Here is a 17,706-nt window from a genome sequence, read left to right on the forward strand (position 1 = left end):
ATGAAATATAGTAACACCGAATGTTCATTCTTCAACGATTTTCCATCTACCTATCTAATTTTGTTTTCCTGCGTTCATTTTCGATGAAAAAAATTTGAGAAAACAGAGATCAGCATAAGTAATTGAAAATATTCACCTTCTAACGAAACGTGAAAAAGTGGGGAGGGCAGGAGTTAAAAATTTTAATGACCATAAGGAGCAGACCGTTTGTAGTGGTCCATCGGCAGCAGCATGTTTCGAAAATATTTTGCAGTTGCAGTAATCATTATGTTCCTCATCGAACGCTGCGATAGTGATATCAGTAATAAATATTTTCTGCGCAACAAGCCTTTCCATGACAACAACAACACATTCAACAAACACACATCCACCGCTTCAGTTGATAACGACGATGATGACCATCAACTATTTGAAGAAAATTCCGAAGAAAACAGTAGAAAGGAGCGGTCATTATCATTGCTCTCGCTATCTCCATTATCGTCATTATCATCGTCATCATTTTTGCCATCAGAAACATCATCTCCAGTTATTTCATTGCCATCTTCATTGCTATCAAAAAACTTTTCTTCAAATATTTCAACATCATCCCCCATTTATAACAGCAATGTCGGCGATGTTGCTGTCAGCACTGGAGCTGTTCACATTGTTACTAATGATGCTGCCGCTGAAACTACCACTAAATTTTCATTCGACGATACTAAGAGTTATAACAACAACAACACGAACGATCGCTTGAGTGTAAATAAAGAATCAAATGAATCATCATCGACAGACAAAAAAGATACACAGCAGCTACAACGAATTATGCAAGAAACATTCAACGAGCACTCACAACCTATAAACAAAACAAAAAGCCCTGAAAATATTTACCCCAAAAAAACACAACACAAAAAAACGTCTACAAATTTTGCAGATAACATCTACGAAAAAAATCACGAATCATTAAAAAAGTCAAATAGAAAAAAACGAAATACCGCTGTAGGAAGAAAAGTGATTGATGGCGCCAGTACTAATGATGATGGACCTCTAGGACCAATTTGGACTGGTGGCCGCCCAGAAACATTTTGCACTAGATGCGATTATAAAGAATTGTTGTACTTGACTCGAATCGAGTACATAAAGGAAGACATTCTACGCAAATTAAAATTAGTCGCCCCACCCCGCGTCAACATAACGAGGAATGTCACAGAGTTCTGGCGATCAAAAAAACCGAGCATCACACATGATAGTTATTTTGAGAATTATCAAAATGATGAGCTTAAATCGAAAGATGAGACTGACGATGACTACGACGATGCCGACGATTTTGATTCATTCAGCGAAGAAACATCAACTGACAGGATTTACAAGTTTTGTCAGGGTTAGATAATCCTACTTAACCGTTGATAATTTGAGTTTCCGTGTTTTTTATCTTGAGCAAAAAATATGTTTAACAGGTCAAATCAATCGTGGCAATTCCTTTAAAGCGTTTGTTACATACACAGCATCGTTGGCTAATTTATTATTAAATCTTGCATTGGAATTGCTGTTAAAATTAAACGTTGGCACGCTAATTATTAAATTTAAAATCTTATTTTAGTAAAAACTTTTTTATAAAATTTTCAAAAAATGTCAAAATTTACATTCTCGGTTGTATCTGTTTCAGTCATTTGTTTTCGTATAAATGTCATTTAAATAGTTGAATATTATAACTTGGAGGAACCAAGTAGCAAAGTATGAATTGTCATGTTGACATCACTTATTTTATTTCTATTAAAAATATCGAAAAAATATATAAACATTTCATTGTCAACTTTTTTAGCGGAAGAAAACCAAACTACTGCTTCCACCAATTCTTTCAAATGTTCCATTGATCTGCAAGACAATCTTGAAAATTACAAAATCAAAAGCGCAACAATGGGCGTATATATTCTGAAAATTAATAACAGTTTCCATCACGAGCGTCATCATCGCCATCATGGCAACCACAGCAGCCACAAACACCATGACACAAATCACCATCATCACTGTTTAGAACATAATCGATCTCCTAGCCACCACAACGGGCACCGACAGCGAAGACAAGCTGCTCACTTGAACAAAACTCATAAGGAGTTCATCCATTTGAAAGATCTTCTGTCGGATGAAGCCATTCCTCAAGAATTTGAAATAGAAAAGCACGAAATAAACATGGATGACAAGGAATGCATGTGGTTCGAATTTGATTTAAAAAAACAGATCAACAAATGGATAGATGATTCAAACAGTAATTTTGGATTAAAAATTGATCTAAGCGGAACGAATTCGCTCATTCACCGGCTGGTAACTCCGTCTTCAGAAGGAAAAATTGATGAAAGTCATGTAAGTTGAATAATAATTATGAAAGATTTTAATTTTTAAATCGTTAATCAAATGGAAAAATGTAATGTTGATTAAATGTTGAATGACCACAAATAATAATATTAACTGAGCTCATAATTACAATTATGAAAACGACTGCCATATAAAATTGTGTAAGCCACAATGATGACGCTCGTTGCTTATCAGGTGGCTATTGGTGGAGGTGTGCTGAAGTAATCGTGATTTTAATATACAAATAAGAAACTGACTTTTATGAATAATTGTAATATTTTCAGCGTCCTTACATTAACATAGAGCTCGGTAAGAAGCCAAAGAGTGGACACTCACTTTCAACAAGACATCGCAGAGACATCAGCCAGAGTGACAACGATTGCAACGAGTTCTCCATCGGTAAAAAATGTTGCCGGTTCCCCCTTGAAATAAATTTTGAAAATTACTCTTGGAATTTCATCATACATCCTAGGATGTTCGTAACATTTTTTTCTATATTTTTTGTATATTTGTTTTTTGGATGAAACACACTGTATGAAAATTTCTTAGTCAGAAAATATTTTATATTTTTGAAAAACATCCTCCACACAGGTTTATCTCGCATTATTGCAATGGCCAGTGTACTTTGGGCAACAGATTGGATAATCCGGCGACACACATAACCAACCAGGTTTTGATCGGCATGACGGACGTGAACACTCAGTGCTGCACCCCGGTGAAAACTTCTGCTATAAGACTTGTCTACTTTGACGATTCAAGCAACATCAGGAATGATTACATAACGGGAGCGAAAGTTGATGACTGTTCGTGTGCCTAGAGGTCTCTGAATATAAAAAAAAAACTTTGTGATACGATGCCTGTGATCTGATTCAACAAGCAACAAATGAAACAAAATGTTAAAAATGGTATCTTGACGCTCGAGCATAGAGCATCTCTCGTCGCGATGATAAATAATTACTGCAAACACACAACATGAAAGTACGTAACAAAAAATATCTCCATTCTATTTCAATAAATTGATTTTTCTGATCACACACATTTCATCGTACGATATTTTTATGGGTTCCATTTTATAACACGTGCAAGTGCGAACGTTCAATGTGAAAGTCACACAGCTGCGAGTTTATTGGTGTGAATGTCAGTTATTTTACCCTTGTAATAATCTAACACAAATATATCCACATGTATAATGCCACAATTTAATGATTGACTGTGAAAATTGAATGTTAAATATATGTTTTAAATCACCAGGTCAATGAGTGGAAGATGTTTATTTTAAGATTTGTGTAACCGTGATGTTCATGTCAACGACATGTTCATTCACTTATTCTCAGTTTTGTTAGTCACACACGCAATTATACAAATAAAACCAGAAAAAATGTTAGACATATTTAGAAACACGCACCAATTAAACATTGTAAGCTCTCAACAAGTTTGGATAACCTCAAAAATATATTTCTTAATAAAAAAAAAAGAGACAGGGAGAATCGAAAGTTTTTATCAGTGAGACATATTTTTGTTCATTTTCAATTATTTTCCAACTTTAAAATGTTACGTAAGACTGCCACTTCTTAAAACTCGTTTAAGCCAAAGTGTACATATAGACACTGTATATTTATGTGGATATAAACAAACATAATACACACACACAAACACACACACACACCCACACACATATATATATATATATATATATATATATAACATATGTATATGCGTGCGTGCGTGTGTTTATTAAATGTATATTTATATGTGTAAATATAATATAACTATGTACTATTAATATATTTATATATATATATATAGACATACTAAGAAATAAAAAGAAAAATGTAATAGTCATTGCAATAAACAGAATTTACATATATATATTTATATATGCATATATAAAAGTATACATGATTATATGATATGTATCACAGGATCATGATATAACGTATTACTTAGGAATATTTACATTTGCACAAGCCTGTTCAAGGTCTACGTTCTTAAAAATATTTTAAAAATATCTCACTTCATATGTTCATTCTAATTCTAACAGTTTGTGCTTTTTATGGTGTATATTGAATACATATATAATTTATAATGTATATGTATATATATATATATTGGATTATATATATATAAATATATATATATATATATATACAGTATACATAAATGCAATTACCGATGAAAATCACAACGTGTTCCGGGTTAGCTTCCAGTTTAATTTTTCGATTTTTCTAAGGGTAGATCATAAATCATTGTCAAGTTTCTCGAGTTCAAAACCAAAATTTTTATTTATTTCAAGCATGATAGAACAAAAAAGCTTTTTTCGTTATTCCTTTACCATCTTCGGTATTCCAATGGATACGTTGTGTATGTGGCCAAATGCTCAAGTATATATGTATACAGTATCTATACAATGTTAATTCTTTGTTTGTTTAATAAGAACAATGTTCAACGATCATTTAACTAGTTATTACGATCTTCAACTTTGTGCAATATGACACTTTTACGTGTCATCGTTATCGATGATTCCTCTGATTCTAAATTTATTAGTGGGAAGGATTCCAATTGCCCGTTGTTGAATATTTATTATCGGATGTCTTTGTTCTATTAGTAATTCGGTTAGTCGTAAATTATAATGGTTGTTATTGTAATGTAAGATTTCAACATTGTTTTCCTAGATTTGTCTAGTAATTTTAGTATTGTGTTTCTCTTTCATGTGATTCTTTATAGCGCCAGTTTGAACGTGCGTCGTGAGTCTTCCTGATAGCTTCTCTCTATATATACATTTTACATATATTATATATACATTATATATATATATATATAAAGAGAAAAAGAGAGATTGAAATAAGACTGTCAGAAATGCAATTATTGATGAAAATCACAGCTAGTTCCGACTTAATTGGCTTTTTAATGATTTACGATCCACCGTTAGAAAAATTAAACAGGAAGCTAACTAACGCGGAACATGCTGCGATTTTCATCAATAACTGTATAATATTATAATATATATATATATATATTTCAATTAAATTTTATTCAGCAAAAAGCATGAAAAAACGGATATATATATATATATATATATATATATATATATATATATATGATGGTAAAAGACCATAATTAAAGCAGTAGTTTATGATAGTTTCCAGCGCTAGAAATTTGGTAGATTTCAAAAATTACTGCATATAAATATATATATATATATATCAGTAACTGCCTTATTTTCATGTATAATTCAGTCCCAAAAGTAAACTTGATTGTTAAATAATATAATAGTTCTGTATATATAATAGGCCGACGAGAAATTGAAAAACCGGGACAAATCGTAGCGGTTAAATTGTTGTCACAAAATAACTAAATCAACCAGTATAATTATTACCTAAAATTAAAAAAATATTGTTAATATACTAATGTTTACTTGTAATAACCCTTAAAAATAAAATTTCTTTGGTCTACTATATTTGGCACGCGGATGAAAGCCCTTTAAAACTGTTGTCTGCCAATAAAATTTCATAAAGTTCCATACAACCCTTTTTCGTATTGATTTGAATCTATATGGATGTAATAAAATTAAATCGAAACATTTTTATAGTTTGGTGGACTTTTCGGCAGCAGGCACAACTTGCTCAAAAAAAGAACTAACCCTGGAAAACCGGTCAGCCTAGTATATAATAAACATTAGTAATACTTCATATTATTGTATATGTATGTATGTATCAATGTATGTACGTTTTTAAATTTTAGTAAAGTGTTAAATTACTTATAGTAAGTAGATATTAATTAATAATTCTAATTAATTTTAATCGAACTCATTAACTTATGTACATCATAAACTACGGCATTAATCACACTACTTCAACTCACTGGTTTATGTATATATGTATGTATATATACATGTATATATGTATATATATATATATGTATATATATATTGTAAGAATTCTACCGAATTGTTGACTGAACAATTTAAAATTTGTCTTTTCAATTTTTTTTTATTAGAAATTTCTGGAAATTGTCTAATTTATTAAAATTATTACTCAAATTCATCGTGCAATAGGCCTATTTCGATATTTCAGAAATCATTTTCAGGCTGCTTTGGTTTACTCTGCTTCTTATGCAGAGTCTATTAGTGGATTAATTGGTAGAAAATTTGCACTGAAGAATGCTGACATATCAAAATAGGCTTATTTGCAAGATGACTAGATGATAATTTTATCTTTAATTTTTATATATTAGACTAATTCCAGAAAAGTAAGAAAAATTGAAAAGACAAACTTTTAATTCAAATACCAGCAATTCTCCCAACGTTAACGCGATATATGTTTATGTATATAATTGAATAATTCTGTAAATATTTATAAATAGAAACGCATATATATTCCATGTTGTAAATAAATAAATTATATATATATATATATGTTTGTGTATTTATATATGTATGTATGTATGTTCGTACGTATTGTAAACATGTACGCTTTTGTATGAGTGCCTCGATTTGCAGTGATACCTGAATGCATGCCTGTGTAACGAAAGTATAGGACTCCATGCATATGTGCATACCTTGTGATGCACATACGATTAAGGTATATATATATATATATATATATATATATACATATGATCTATTTGTACGTACGTATGCGTGTACGTTTGTAAAACTAGAATCTAAGGACAGACACGCAAGCACACACGCAAGTTAGTTTTATATCGCAAATATTTTTGTAACTCACAAACGAAAGTAGTGGAAATTATATGGATGTGCGTTAGTGTATAAGATAATTTGTGCATAACACATTTAACCCATATAAACAATTTTTTTTTCTAAATTATACATAATGTTAAGGTTGAACCATATTCACGACACCATTCACTTATGTTTAAATGCTCACATGTATAATGCAGTAACACAACACACACTTAACGTACGTAAATGCAGTTTTATTTTTTTAGTTATTGTTTATTTTTGCATTATACTAACGTTCATAACACATAAATTAAACAACTTTCTTTCGAAAACTTTGAAGTTCCTTCAATAGTGCTTTCTTAGGCACCGAAATGCGTGCAAATGTACGTGTGTGCGCTCGCGCGGTGTATGTGCGTGCTTGCTCCTTTAGTATTTTTTTTGTATTTTATTAAAAGTTTCAGCTTTCATTCGAAAAATTATGTGATATTTAATGAAATGACAAGTGATAGTTCATTTCGATTTTTTCAAAATTTGATTTTCTGGGGGGGCGCAACTTAAAAAATGGTGCTTACGTTTAAATACATGAGTACAAATAAGCCTGAAAATTTTTGGCAGAACACGTCGGGAACAAAAATTTTTAGATGGCTGCATTGAATTGAACTGCGAAAATTCAACAACAACATTATATTTACGCAAGAATGGATTGATGCATTAGAGGAACATTTATGAATACCTTTTGCCGCCATTTAATGGCTTCCTAAATAGAAACTTTTGTAACAAACTCACTGTGATATATGACATTTTTTTTATTGTCTAACGCTGGGTCTTGTGTAAAATTTTGAAACTGGCATTATGTTTAAGTATGGATGTAATTTTGTACACACGCACGCACACACACGTACATCCACTAACACATACACGTGTATATGTGTACACACATATATATATATATATATATATATATATATATATACATGTTTATATGTTTGCTTGCATATATGCAAGGTATAAGTTTGCGTGAATGAATAATTTAACTAGTGTCATATATATATTATATATATATATTTTATATATATATATATATATATATATAATGTCTGCATGCGACATTAGTTAAAAAATAGAATAATAATTATACACATAATCGGAAATATTTATACTGTTTATACGTATTTCCATTTTCGACTTAATTGATTGAACCATCCACTATAGAATTAATCATATTTTATTTTTCCATCAATTCAACAAAATTAAATATTCATAAGTTAATTGAGAGTAATTTCATAATAAATTGTGTCATGTCGTTATTTTTGTTGAATGTTTCTTCAGTGATGTGTTTCCATGATTATTTGAATCATTGTTCAGCTTCAATGTTTACCATACAGTTTCATTAATTAGCCAACGTTCATTAAAACCATTAGTTTAATTTTTTTCATTAGTTTCATCCGTTGCTGAACTTGTTTCATTGAACACATAACATCTATTTTCCAATACATCTGGAAAAATGATTGTGTAAGTGGCATGCATGCATGCTTGCAGACGCCGCCTGCACAAATCTTCACAGACTTGCATTAAGAACAATATCTACAATATCTGCATGTCTCCACGTACGAACTATACTTTTATTTTGTACAGGCGCTCACGAAATTGAAAATAATGTATGCTATCTAACATTAGTGTGCAGTAAAATTATATTTAAAGACATTCACATATTGCCATCACCTTTATTTTTATATGTTAGTTTACTATCATCCATTACACGTGTATCAGCTGCAAGCAGTTCTATACATATTATATGTATATATATATATATATATATATATATATATATATATATATATATATGTATATAAACTTTTGTTCATCATACGTAGAAGTTTAAAAACTTTTAAAGAGCCGTTAAAACGCATTTTATTTAAACAAAACAAACGAAACGAGGTCTTGATTTGTTTATGTAAAATTCTTTTTCACATAATTGGTCACGAAGTGTTTGAACCTAGAGCTGCGAAACGTCAACATCATAACACTGCGACAGTTTAATAGCTCCGCTGCATTCGATCGTAGGTATGCAAAATTAGGAAATTTTTTATCATATTTTTATGAATTTCTTAGAAGCATTTTATTATATTTATAAAAAAAATTAACTTTCCAAGCAATATGAATTTGAATGAAATATTTATCAGTTTTTTTTTATCATTTTTCAACTTTTTATCGTTCGTTTTCTTTGTTAATAAATAATGCAACCCCTGGATAGTTTTAAATCACTGGCACACGTTCAATTCGAAGAAAATTCTCGTTAGGACGTGCACATTCAGCCAACTTTCTATATTCAACATTTCATTTCATATACATCGAAATCTGTCATTTTAAATAATATCAGACTTGTGGAAAAAATTTTTTTATCGATGAACGCCGTGTTGATACACTTTTCCATTTCATTTTATTGCTTTTAATGGCAATCAGTTCATGGTTGGATAATTAATAATGTTCATTAAATGTCACTAATTATTGGTTGTTATCGTTTATCATAGTTTATAACTGATTTTGTTAAATGTTTGTTGCGTTTGAACATGTATCCAGTTCAGTTGCAACCACCATATAATAATAAGAAATGTTAATTACTTTACATTACAATGCATTATAATTTTATTTGAATTCTATTCAATATTTAACACTGGTTTTAAAACATTTAATGTCTTTACGCCTGAACGATGAACGCAAAAATAAAAATGATATTAATAAAACAGACTTTGTTTTATGTTTTGTTGATATACAATACGATCAACGCTTCATTCGTTATCCGTCTATCCATCCATCCTTCCCCATCTGTATATCCATCTTTCCATCCATCCATCTACATATCATTACTGCACGCGCAAAGTAACAGCTGTAATACGTGTTAAATAGATTGCATTTGTTTTAAATACATGTTTGTAGTTCACACGCACACACACACACACACACACACATATATATATATATATATATATATGTGTGTGTGTGTGTGTGTGTGTGCGTGTGTTATATAGTCAATAACATAAAATGAATTTAATAGCCATGATAGGAAGTATACAAAAAGACAGAAAAAAAACTGTCTATGTGTAGCATATAGACAGACACACACACACACATACACAACATAAATATATATATATACTATATATATAGTATTTATATATATATATATATATATATATATATACGCACATTTATATACTAGCTGTGCACTTAATCAGTTAACGTGGGTATCCGGTTAAAAATTCGACTTTCTAAATAGAACGAGTGCAACGGCTTTTAAATGATGAAAACTACGTTGAGATGCAATAACCACGGTACCATCTCCGTGTCTATCCTCTCTCTTTCGGATTTTCCACGTTTCTAAATTCTTCTTAATGCGACCCAACAAATTAGAAGCCGCTTTCATCCAACATGAACGGTGTTTATCTTTTTGTTAATTTTTAATTGTAAGTTCTTTTATGAATTTGAGAACGTGTCTTACATTTAGGTTTTGTTTGGACAACACATTTTAGAGTTTTTTTTAAATTGCGAAATTTCAATATTTGTGCCTTTTATCGTACAAATTATTGGCGAATAAAAAATTTAATGTCTCTAATAGGTCGTCTGGTAAAGATTAAAAGTGTAAGTAGTTCATAACTCGTGAACATGTTATATTTAGATAGATAGGATGATTTGGATGCAGACTTGAGAAACAGTTAATTATTGTTATTATTATGTATTTATAATTATGTAAAAGAAATAATTCACAGTGCACTCAGACAGAAAAGTTAGACACATAAATTGGTAATTTGGCTGTTGCATCTCTGTCATGTGAAACATTATGCTGTGCTGCGTTCTGTGAGTAGTTGCTCGGGGGTCCAATATAATGAAGATCATTTGATGTGAATATAAAAATAGAGTGTTAATAAACTTTATTAAAAATAAGGTATGTAAATAATTAAATAAATAAATACATAAAATAATTGTGTGTTTGTCTGTTTGTGTGTGTGCGTGCGCGCATGTGCGTGTAGTTTTAATTTTCATATAGATAAATTGTTAAATGAAAACTAATTGCCTCAAATATACACTAGTTGATGAATATCATTTAACCTGATTCCTTCGACAAAACTTCACTCCAAAACTTTATTATTAATGTGCAAACAAGCACCCATTCAACGCACTATTAACTGAACTTGATTCTTCTCACTCCACTTTCTCCTACCATTTGTACCTTAGTAGTTATTCAACTTCTTATCCTACATCGAACAGAGTCAAACAACCCATTAGCTATTAACAGGTTTTTTAATTCAACCATGCGCGCTGTATGTCGTCGATTCTTCCAAGAATTGGTTAAGACGGAATTAATAATAACATAATATATCAATACTAAATATTAAGAAAAGTGTTTATAATTTTGTTTATGGTAACCCAATAGTTACCGAATTAAACTTTTTAAAAATAAAAATGTAAAAAATTATAAATTAATTCAAAATTTTTGTTCAAAGATAATTGTCAAGGAGATTAAAAAGACGAAAGTTCAGCTAGACCTATTTAGTTTCTTTCATTGTAGTGTGTGGTTGCTTCAAATGCAGACATATATGTATATATGTATATACATTGTTTCGAGCTGATTGAAAATAAATGAAACTATTTGCTAAACGTGTTCATTGAATAATACGTTTTCGAACGTAAATAGAAAAAGAAAATCAATAATATAAATTTATTTTTCTAAGGACAATTTTTATAATGCAAATAATATTGTTGTTGGCGGTATTTCTTTGTTAATTGTTTAAATTGAAGAAAACTCATGGAAGTGTAAATTCAGACGATTCCTAAACTAAATTCAATATTGGCAAAACCCGCAAAATTATTAATCGGACCACGAGAAAATCTTCATTATAAATTTTCCCCTTTCTGTTACATTCCATCTAAAGTAGATCAACCGCTCAAAAACTGTAAAAAATGAAAGTTAGATATATACACATGTCAGTAAACACTACCTTATCAGTACATGTATCAGAGTACTTAGCAGGGCACAACTTGCACCAATTCAAAATTTCTACGGAAAAAATGTTTAGCAATTGTTATGCAACTTTGTTTTAAATGATTTAAGAAAGTAATAAATTTAATTAGCTTTAAAAATTATTTTTTGTTGTTCTATCAAAGAGGATATGCCACAGTATAAAAAAATTACACTGAGCGCTTCACAAATAAATCTTTAATACAAAAAAGCAAAGCCCGTTGTCTATCAAATATACAGAAAATCTTTTGAATAAAATGATGCCATTAAAAAATGGCTCTCATTTTTGACCACCCATTTAGAATTATTTTCTAATCTAAAACGTAAGCTAACTGGATGACTTCAAAGTGACAGATTTATTTAACCAAACTAACAACTATTAACCTCAATATTAATCAGTTGAAATAATGAAAAACGTTAATGCTACCAGCACTCTTGGTAATTGTCTAATTCTATCAAAATTTCACCCCGGCGATTCTCTCCTGCGAAACGTTTCTCGCTCATTTACTAAAAAACTAGAAAGTTGTCTGACTCGTTATCGACCAGCCTCCTCTTTCTAACTCCTTCAGTTTCCTTGCCATGCTGCATTGGCTTCCTGTTTCCATTAGCGTTGTTCACAAAACAGCAGACTAAATGTTTGACGGATTAAGTCATTATTCTGTTATGTGGTAGCTTAAAACCAGGCTTGGCTTGGCGTTTAAAAACACGACCGCTACACGTCTCTGCTACATTTTCGCATATCCTATAAGGTGCGTTGTTTTTCTACGATGTATACGTATATGAAGCGAGCGTTAAAAATGAAAGCATCGTGAAAAAGAACAAAAATAACCACAACCGTACAGCGATTGGCAAAATAATTAAAAATCAACAGGCTAAATTAATAGTTTGGTTGTACTGTTCACACTTTATTAGTACAAATTTATGTGTACTTTTTCTAATTAAATGAACTTTGAACGATATATATCTTTATCTAGTGCTAGAGCCATGAACTGAACAGGATACGATGGAATGGAAATCATAATGGCTGAAAATGGAAATCTAAATGCACCGACCTTGTATCAAAAACTTTAAATTCATTCGGTTTTATTTCTTCATTCAAAGGTAGACAGATATAAATAAATCCTTCAGTGCTGTCAAGGCGAGATTACTATTTAAGGACAACATTTTTCAAGGTTATTTTTAAGGCTTATTACTTTATAAATTTTAAAATAAAGTATGATATTAATAGAAATATATTTGCTACCTGAATGCATGAATTAACGACATAAACGAATGCATAGTTTTTAAAAGTTAATGTCTCGATCCCCACGATTTTTTAAATTTAATACGATCCAGATTTCAGTCACGATTCCCCACGATTTTTTAAATTTAATACGATCCAGATTTCAGTCATAGATTAGTTTTAACAAAAGTTTGATAAATAGCACCAATAAAAAAGTTAAATGTGTCAGAAGAATTGAACTGAACTTCACTTTATTACTTTGAAGATTATATTACAAAGGTGACATATATGCTTTGGCAGCAGTTTGTGCCGGTCCTACGTGCTAATCTCTTAGTCGTTTAACCGCCTTTTATTTTATTTTAAACCATATTTAGTTATTCGGTTTTCACATTATTTGAGGGACATTTTTCAAATTTTTCATTGATAGGGTTGGAGGATGGTTTAATCGTTATCGGCGCCTTTTCTTATGTTCACTCAGCGGAATTGAATTCAATGAGATTCCAATCTACCATAATAAATTAATGTTGTAATGGTTAAGTTTCCTGGCCATGCTGTTACGGCGACTAGGTTTTAATGTAAAGAGATTCCAACCTATTAGTAGATGCAATGTGCGTGATGCGTTGATTCACGTGTCTTTAGTTAGGTGCATAAAATGTGTGTTTGTGGCTGAAACTTTTTAAAAATACGAATACTAATAAAAGAGAAAATTGTAATGTAAATAAGTGAATCTAGCAAATACTATTTAATAATTAATTAAACTTACTGATAAATATAACAAAATATATAAAGGTTTTACCTGCCAAACCACTCTTCAATAAGCAGAATCAACTGTTATGGCTGTATGTATAGTGTATCGTCTCTATTTTTTAAACCAACCGTAAGGTCACAGATGACCCATTTACAAAGATTACAAATAACGCTAAATTATTTAGTATCTTTATAAGCAAAAATACTCATTTCAATCAAACTTTTGTTTTTTTTTATTAGTTTAACATATTTAAAATGACTCTATTAATCATTAGTATATTATTTAATAAATCATTGATATATTACCAAATAAATCATTTTTTAATTATTATTCAACAATCAACAGCTCTCAATTCTGATAACGCAGACTCAAATTTTTTCAGATATATAAAAAAACGTACCTTCACTAAACAATGAAAAGTAGACTTAACATAAACGTAAACAACTTTTCTGCAGGTCTGCCCATTGATAAATGTTGTTAGTGATGTTCCAATTTAATTAATCATATTAAAAAACCTTTTTTCTAATGAGTTTAATTAATTTAAATTAAAGAAGAAACAACAGCTCCACAATAAAATTGAATTAAAATTAAATAACAAATATAAAAAGTGAAATAACTTGTCAGCAAGCTCAAACAAGGATCAAGATTTAATTTTTTTTAATACTGAAAAAGGCATTCTTTAAAATTTTAATAATAATTATTTTATTTACTTCGAATTTACAAATTTAATTGAAATTTCAGATTAACTTGTTGTTTTTGTAAGTTAGGTGTAAAATAAAAATAAGGAGTGAAAAAGATGTCTTGGGCTAGCGAATTTCCCAACGAATTATTCAGGCGTCCGACTGGTTTGATACTTTTCACTGGCCTTGACGTTCCCTCTAACCCACTCCATAATTCCGTTTGGGAGTCTTTCACGAAAAATCATAATAAAGTTGATAAGTTCTTCCTGCATTACAAACTGCATGATATCAATCAGGAACTCCCTAAAAGTAGACAGAAGGTATCTTGCTAGAATTCTAAATTTTAAACAACTCAAAAATACTTAATAATATTTAAAAACTAAATAATGTAATATAAAATTTCAAAAAAAAATTGTCTACTAATTAACTAATTTAATAATGAATTTGTTACATTCAATCTAAAACGAAATCTATAATTATAATGAATGAATTGAATATAGGGTTATAAATAAAACATACATAAAAAATTTGGAATATGTTCTGTTGTTATGTTGTTTTCTTGTGTGGTGTTATATATATTTGATGTAATGGTAATGTAATGTGACTTATATTTGTTAACAAAGACTTTTGGACTTTTGTGAAATTTAAATTGTAAAAAAATTTTGATAAAATATATGCAGTTTAACACTCATGACTAACTTTCTTATAAATAAAGTTATTAGGAATGGGCTTCTTATATGGTTGTTGTTAACATCAACTGTTAGAGATAGTGTTCTTGTTCATATTCATATGCTCCTTTTTTGTTATGGCAGTCATGTAGTATAATAGTTGAAATGCCTGTGTTGGCTTTGTTCAAATGTGCAAAAAATCACATAAGTCACATGCAGTGTGTGTGCGATGGAAATCTATCCTGACGATATTATTATACTTCAAACTTATTTTATTAAGCCAAGCAGGGAGAAGCAGAAGCTCCATTGTTTAATGAGCTGGTCTATAAGATATAAGTTGTGGTGATGACAATAATGGTGATACTTGTGCAGATTTTAACCTTTAATATAATTTTACTGCAAGAATCTAATGCATAATCACTAGTTTTGACTTTTGAAACATAGCACTCTTTGTCCTTGATATTAATGAGATATAATGTTGTACCTCCTCGATATTTAGTAAACATTGCTGGTAGAAAAAAGTGAATTTTACTACAAACGTAACAGAGGCCTACGTACGACTGGTACATTCCAAAAGGTATTCTGAAGTGCACGTGGATGAAGAAACATCTTGAAATTATTCCTTCCTTAGTGGTCCTCTTCATTGACTACGACTGGGATGACGTGCAGTGGAAAGATAAACAGGCGGAATGTCTTGAAAAGTTCAAATTCATCAAGTACAGTACCATCACATTGCTGTTGTTGTTTTCGTTTAATAATCTCAATCTCGTCAAGAAGCTTCATCTTGTTGTTTTTATTTTATGAACAATCTTTATCAAATTATATCAGTGATGGTTTAACAATATATTAAAATGTTCATCAGCAATGAATGCCAGAAAATGCTATATTATATTAGTAGACAATGCAACCGAAAAAGTGTGGATTTTATTTTAACTATAAAAAAATAATTTTTGATGGCTAAAATTTTAAATATTTTTCGGTATCAACTATCTAGTATTTGTAAAATGCATTCGACTCAGTTTAGTTTATTTTTAAAAATTTTCCTAATCATCTGTACTAATGTAACCTTGTAAGTCGTTCTGCGTAATAAAGACTAAAAAAAATGTCATCCTTGAAGAAATTATTTGGCCGGGAGAGCAACCAAGATAGGCATCGTTCTGATACAAAAGAATGCACCGCTGCCCCCAGGCGAGGACCTCGTTGCATCGGAGCGTGCCTCCTCCCTTTGCTCCTCCTGCGACCTCTCTAACAAGTTTCTCTACGTCATCTCCGTTGCTGAAAATATCACTGGATACACGCTCAGGTGTTGTTTATATTGTATATACATGTTGTATATTGAATATACATGTTGTGTAGTTTGTATACATGTTGTATATTGTATATACGTGTTGTATATTGTATATATATGTTGTATATTTTAAATACACGTTGTGTATTGTATATTGTCTAAGGTGGGCAAACTATGGCCCGGCAAGCCGTTACATGTGGCCCGCGAGGCGTTGTACGTAACGATCGAATGTTATATTTATATATGCGACCCTCACGGCGGAAAGTTTGCCCACCCCTGGTGTATGTTATATTCTTCAGAAATCAAAATGAAACAAGAGAGTGCATTACTGAAAATAATGCAAAAATGTTATTTTTAATTAAAAGACAAGGTAGCTACCTATAAAATATAGAATAATTTTTAAAATTTGCACGTTCATGTATAAGTCTCAATCTAAATTATTTCCTAAGTATTTATCAGATATATTATTTGAACCTAAACGCCCCGGTTTACGATCGTCTTCTCGCTTTTTCTTAACTCGTGTTAAACACTCTTTTGCCAAATCTGCTTTTGCTATTTCTGGTCCTTTTCTCTGGAACTCTCTATTTACTTCTCTGACTACTTCTCCATCACTTGCGAATTTCAGAGCGGATCTCAAGACCCATCTGTTTTCAAAATTCATTGAGGAGCGCTGTTGAACATCGCGGAAATAGCGCTTTATAAGCTAATTGATTGATTGATTAATTGATTGATTGATTGATTGATTGATTGATTGATTGATTGATTGATTGATTGATTGATTGATTGATTGATTGATTGATTGATTGAAGGTAAAAAATGTTCGCATTAAGGTTATGAGATATATATATATATATATATATATATATATATATATATATGTTGTTAATAGCCGTTATTAACGCCAAACATTCGGTAGAATTTAAAGAATATTGTAAAAATTATGGTCTATTACCAACATTTACTCGAAGTTCTGCGACCAACCGACGTAATCTAACAATTGAACAAGATCGCGAGCAGCGACTGCTCCGTCTCTCTCGAGAATTAGAAGTTAAAAAGAAGGTAGTTCAAGAC

General features: G+C 30.5%; 2 protein-coding genes across 2 annotated transcripts in view; both read left to right on the top strand.

Moving 5' to 3' along the window:
- Positions 1–221: 221 nt before the first annotated feature.
- Positions 222–3,156, top strand: HELRODRAFT_111242 (hypothetical protein). Its single transcript, XM_009018330.1, has 4 exons — positions 222–1,360; positions 1,802–2,340; positions 2,616–2,810; positions 2,927–3,156. The coding sequence occupies exons 1-4, from the start codon at positions 232–234 to the stop codon at positions 3,146–3,148; spliced, it is 2,085 nt and encodes a 694-aa protein (XP_009016578.1). The 5' UTR covers positions 222–231; the 3' UTR covers positions 3,149–3,156.
- Positions 3,157–14,450: 11,294 nt separating this feature from the next.
- The window catches only part of HELRODRAFT_99127 (hypothetical protein), an 18,643-nt gene continuing 15,387 nt past the window's right edge, over positions 14,451–17,706 (top strand). Inside the window, exons 1-4 of the mRNA XM_009018331.1 lie at positions 14,451–14,655; positions 14,722–14,999; positions 15,894–16,063; positions 16,465–16,650. Coding sequence (XP_009016579.1) covers positions 14,796–14,999; positions 15,894–16,063; positions 16,465–16,650 — 560 coding nt within the window. The 5' untranslated portion in view covers positions 14,451–14,655; positions 14,722–14,795. The remainder of the gene's footprint in view (positions 14,656–14,721; positions 15,000–15,893; positions 16,064–16,464; positions 16,651–17,706) is intronic.

The sequence above is a fragment of the Helobdella robusta genome (assembly GCF_000326865.2).
Source record: "Helobdella robusta unplaced genomic scaffold HELROscaffold_21, whole genome shotgun sequence".
Lineage (NCBI taxonomy): Eukaryota > Metazoa > Annelida > Clitellata > Rhynchobdellida > Glossiphoniidae > Helobdella > Helobdella robusta.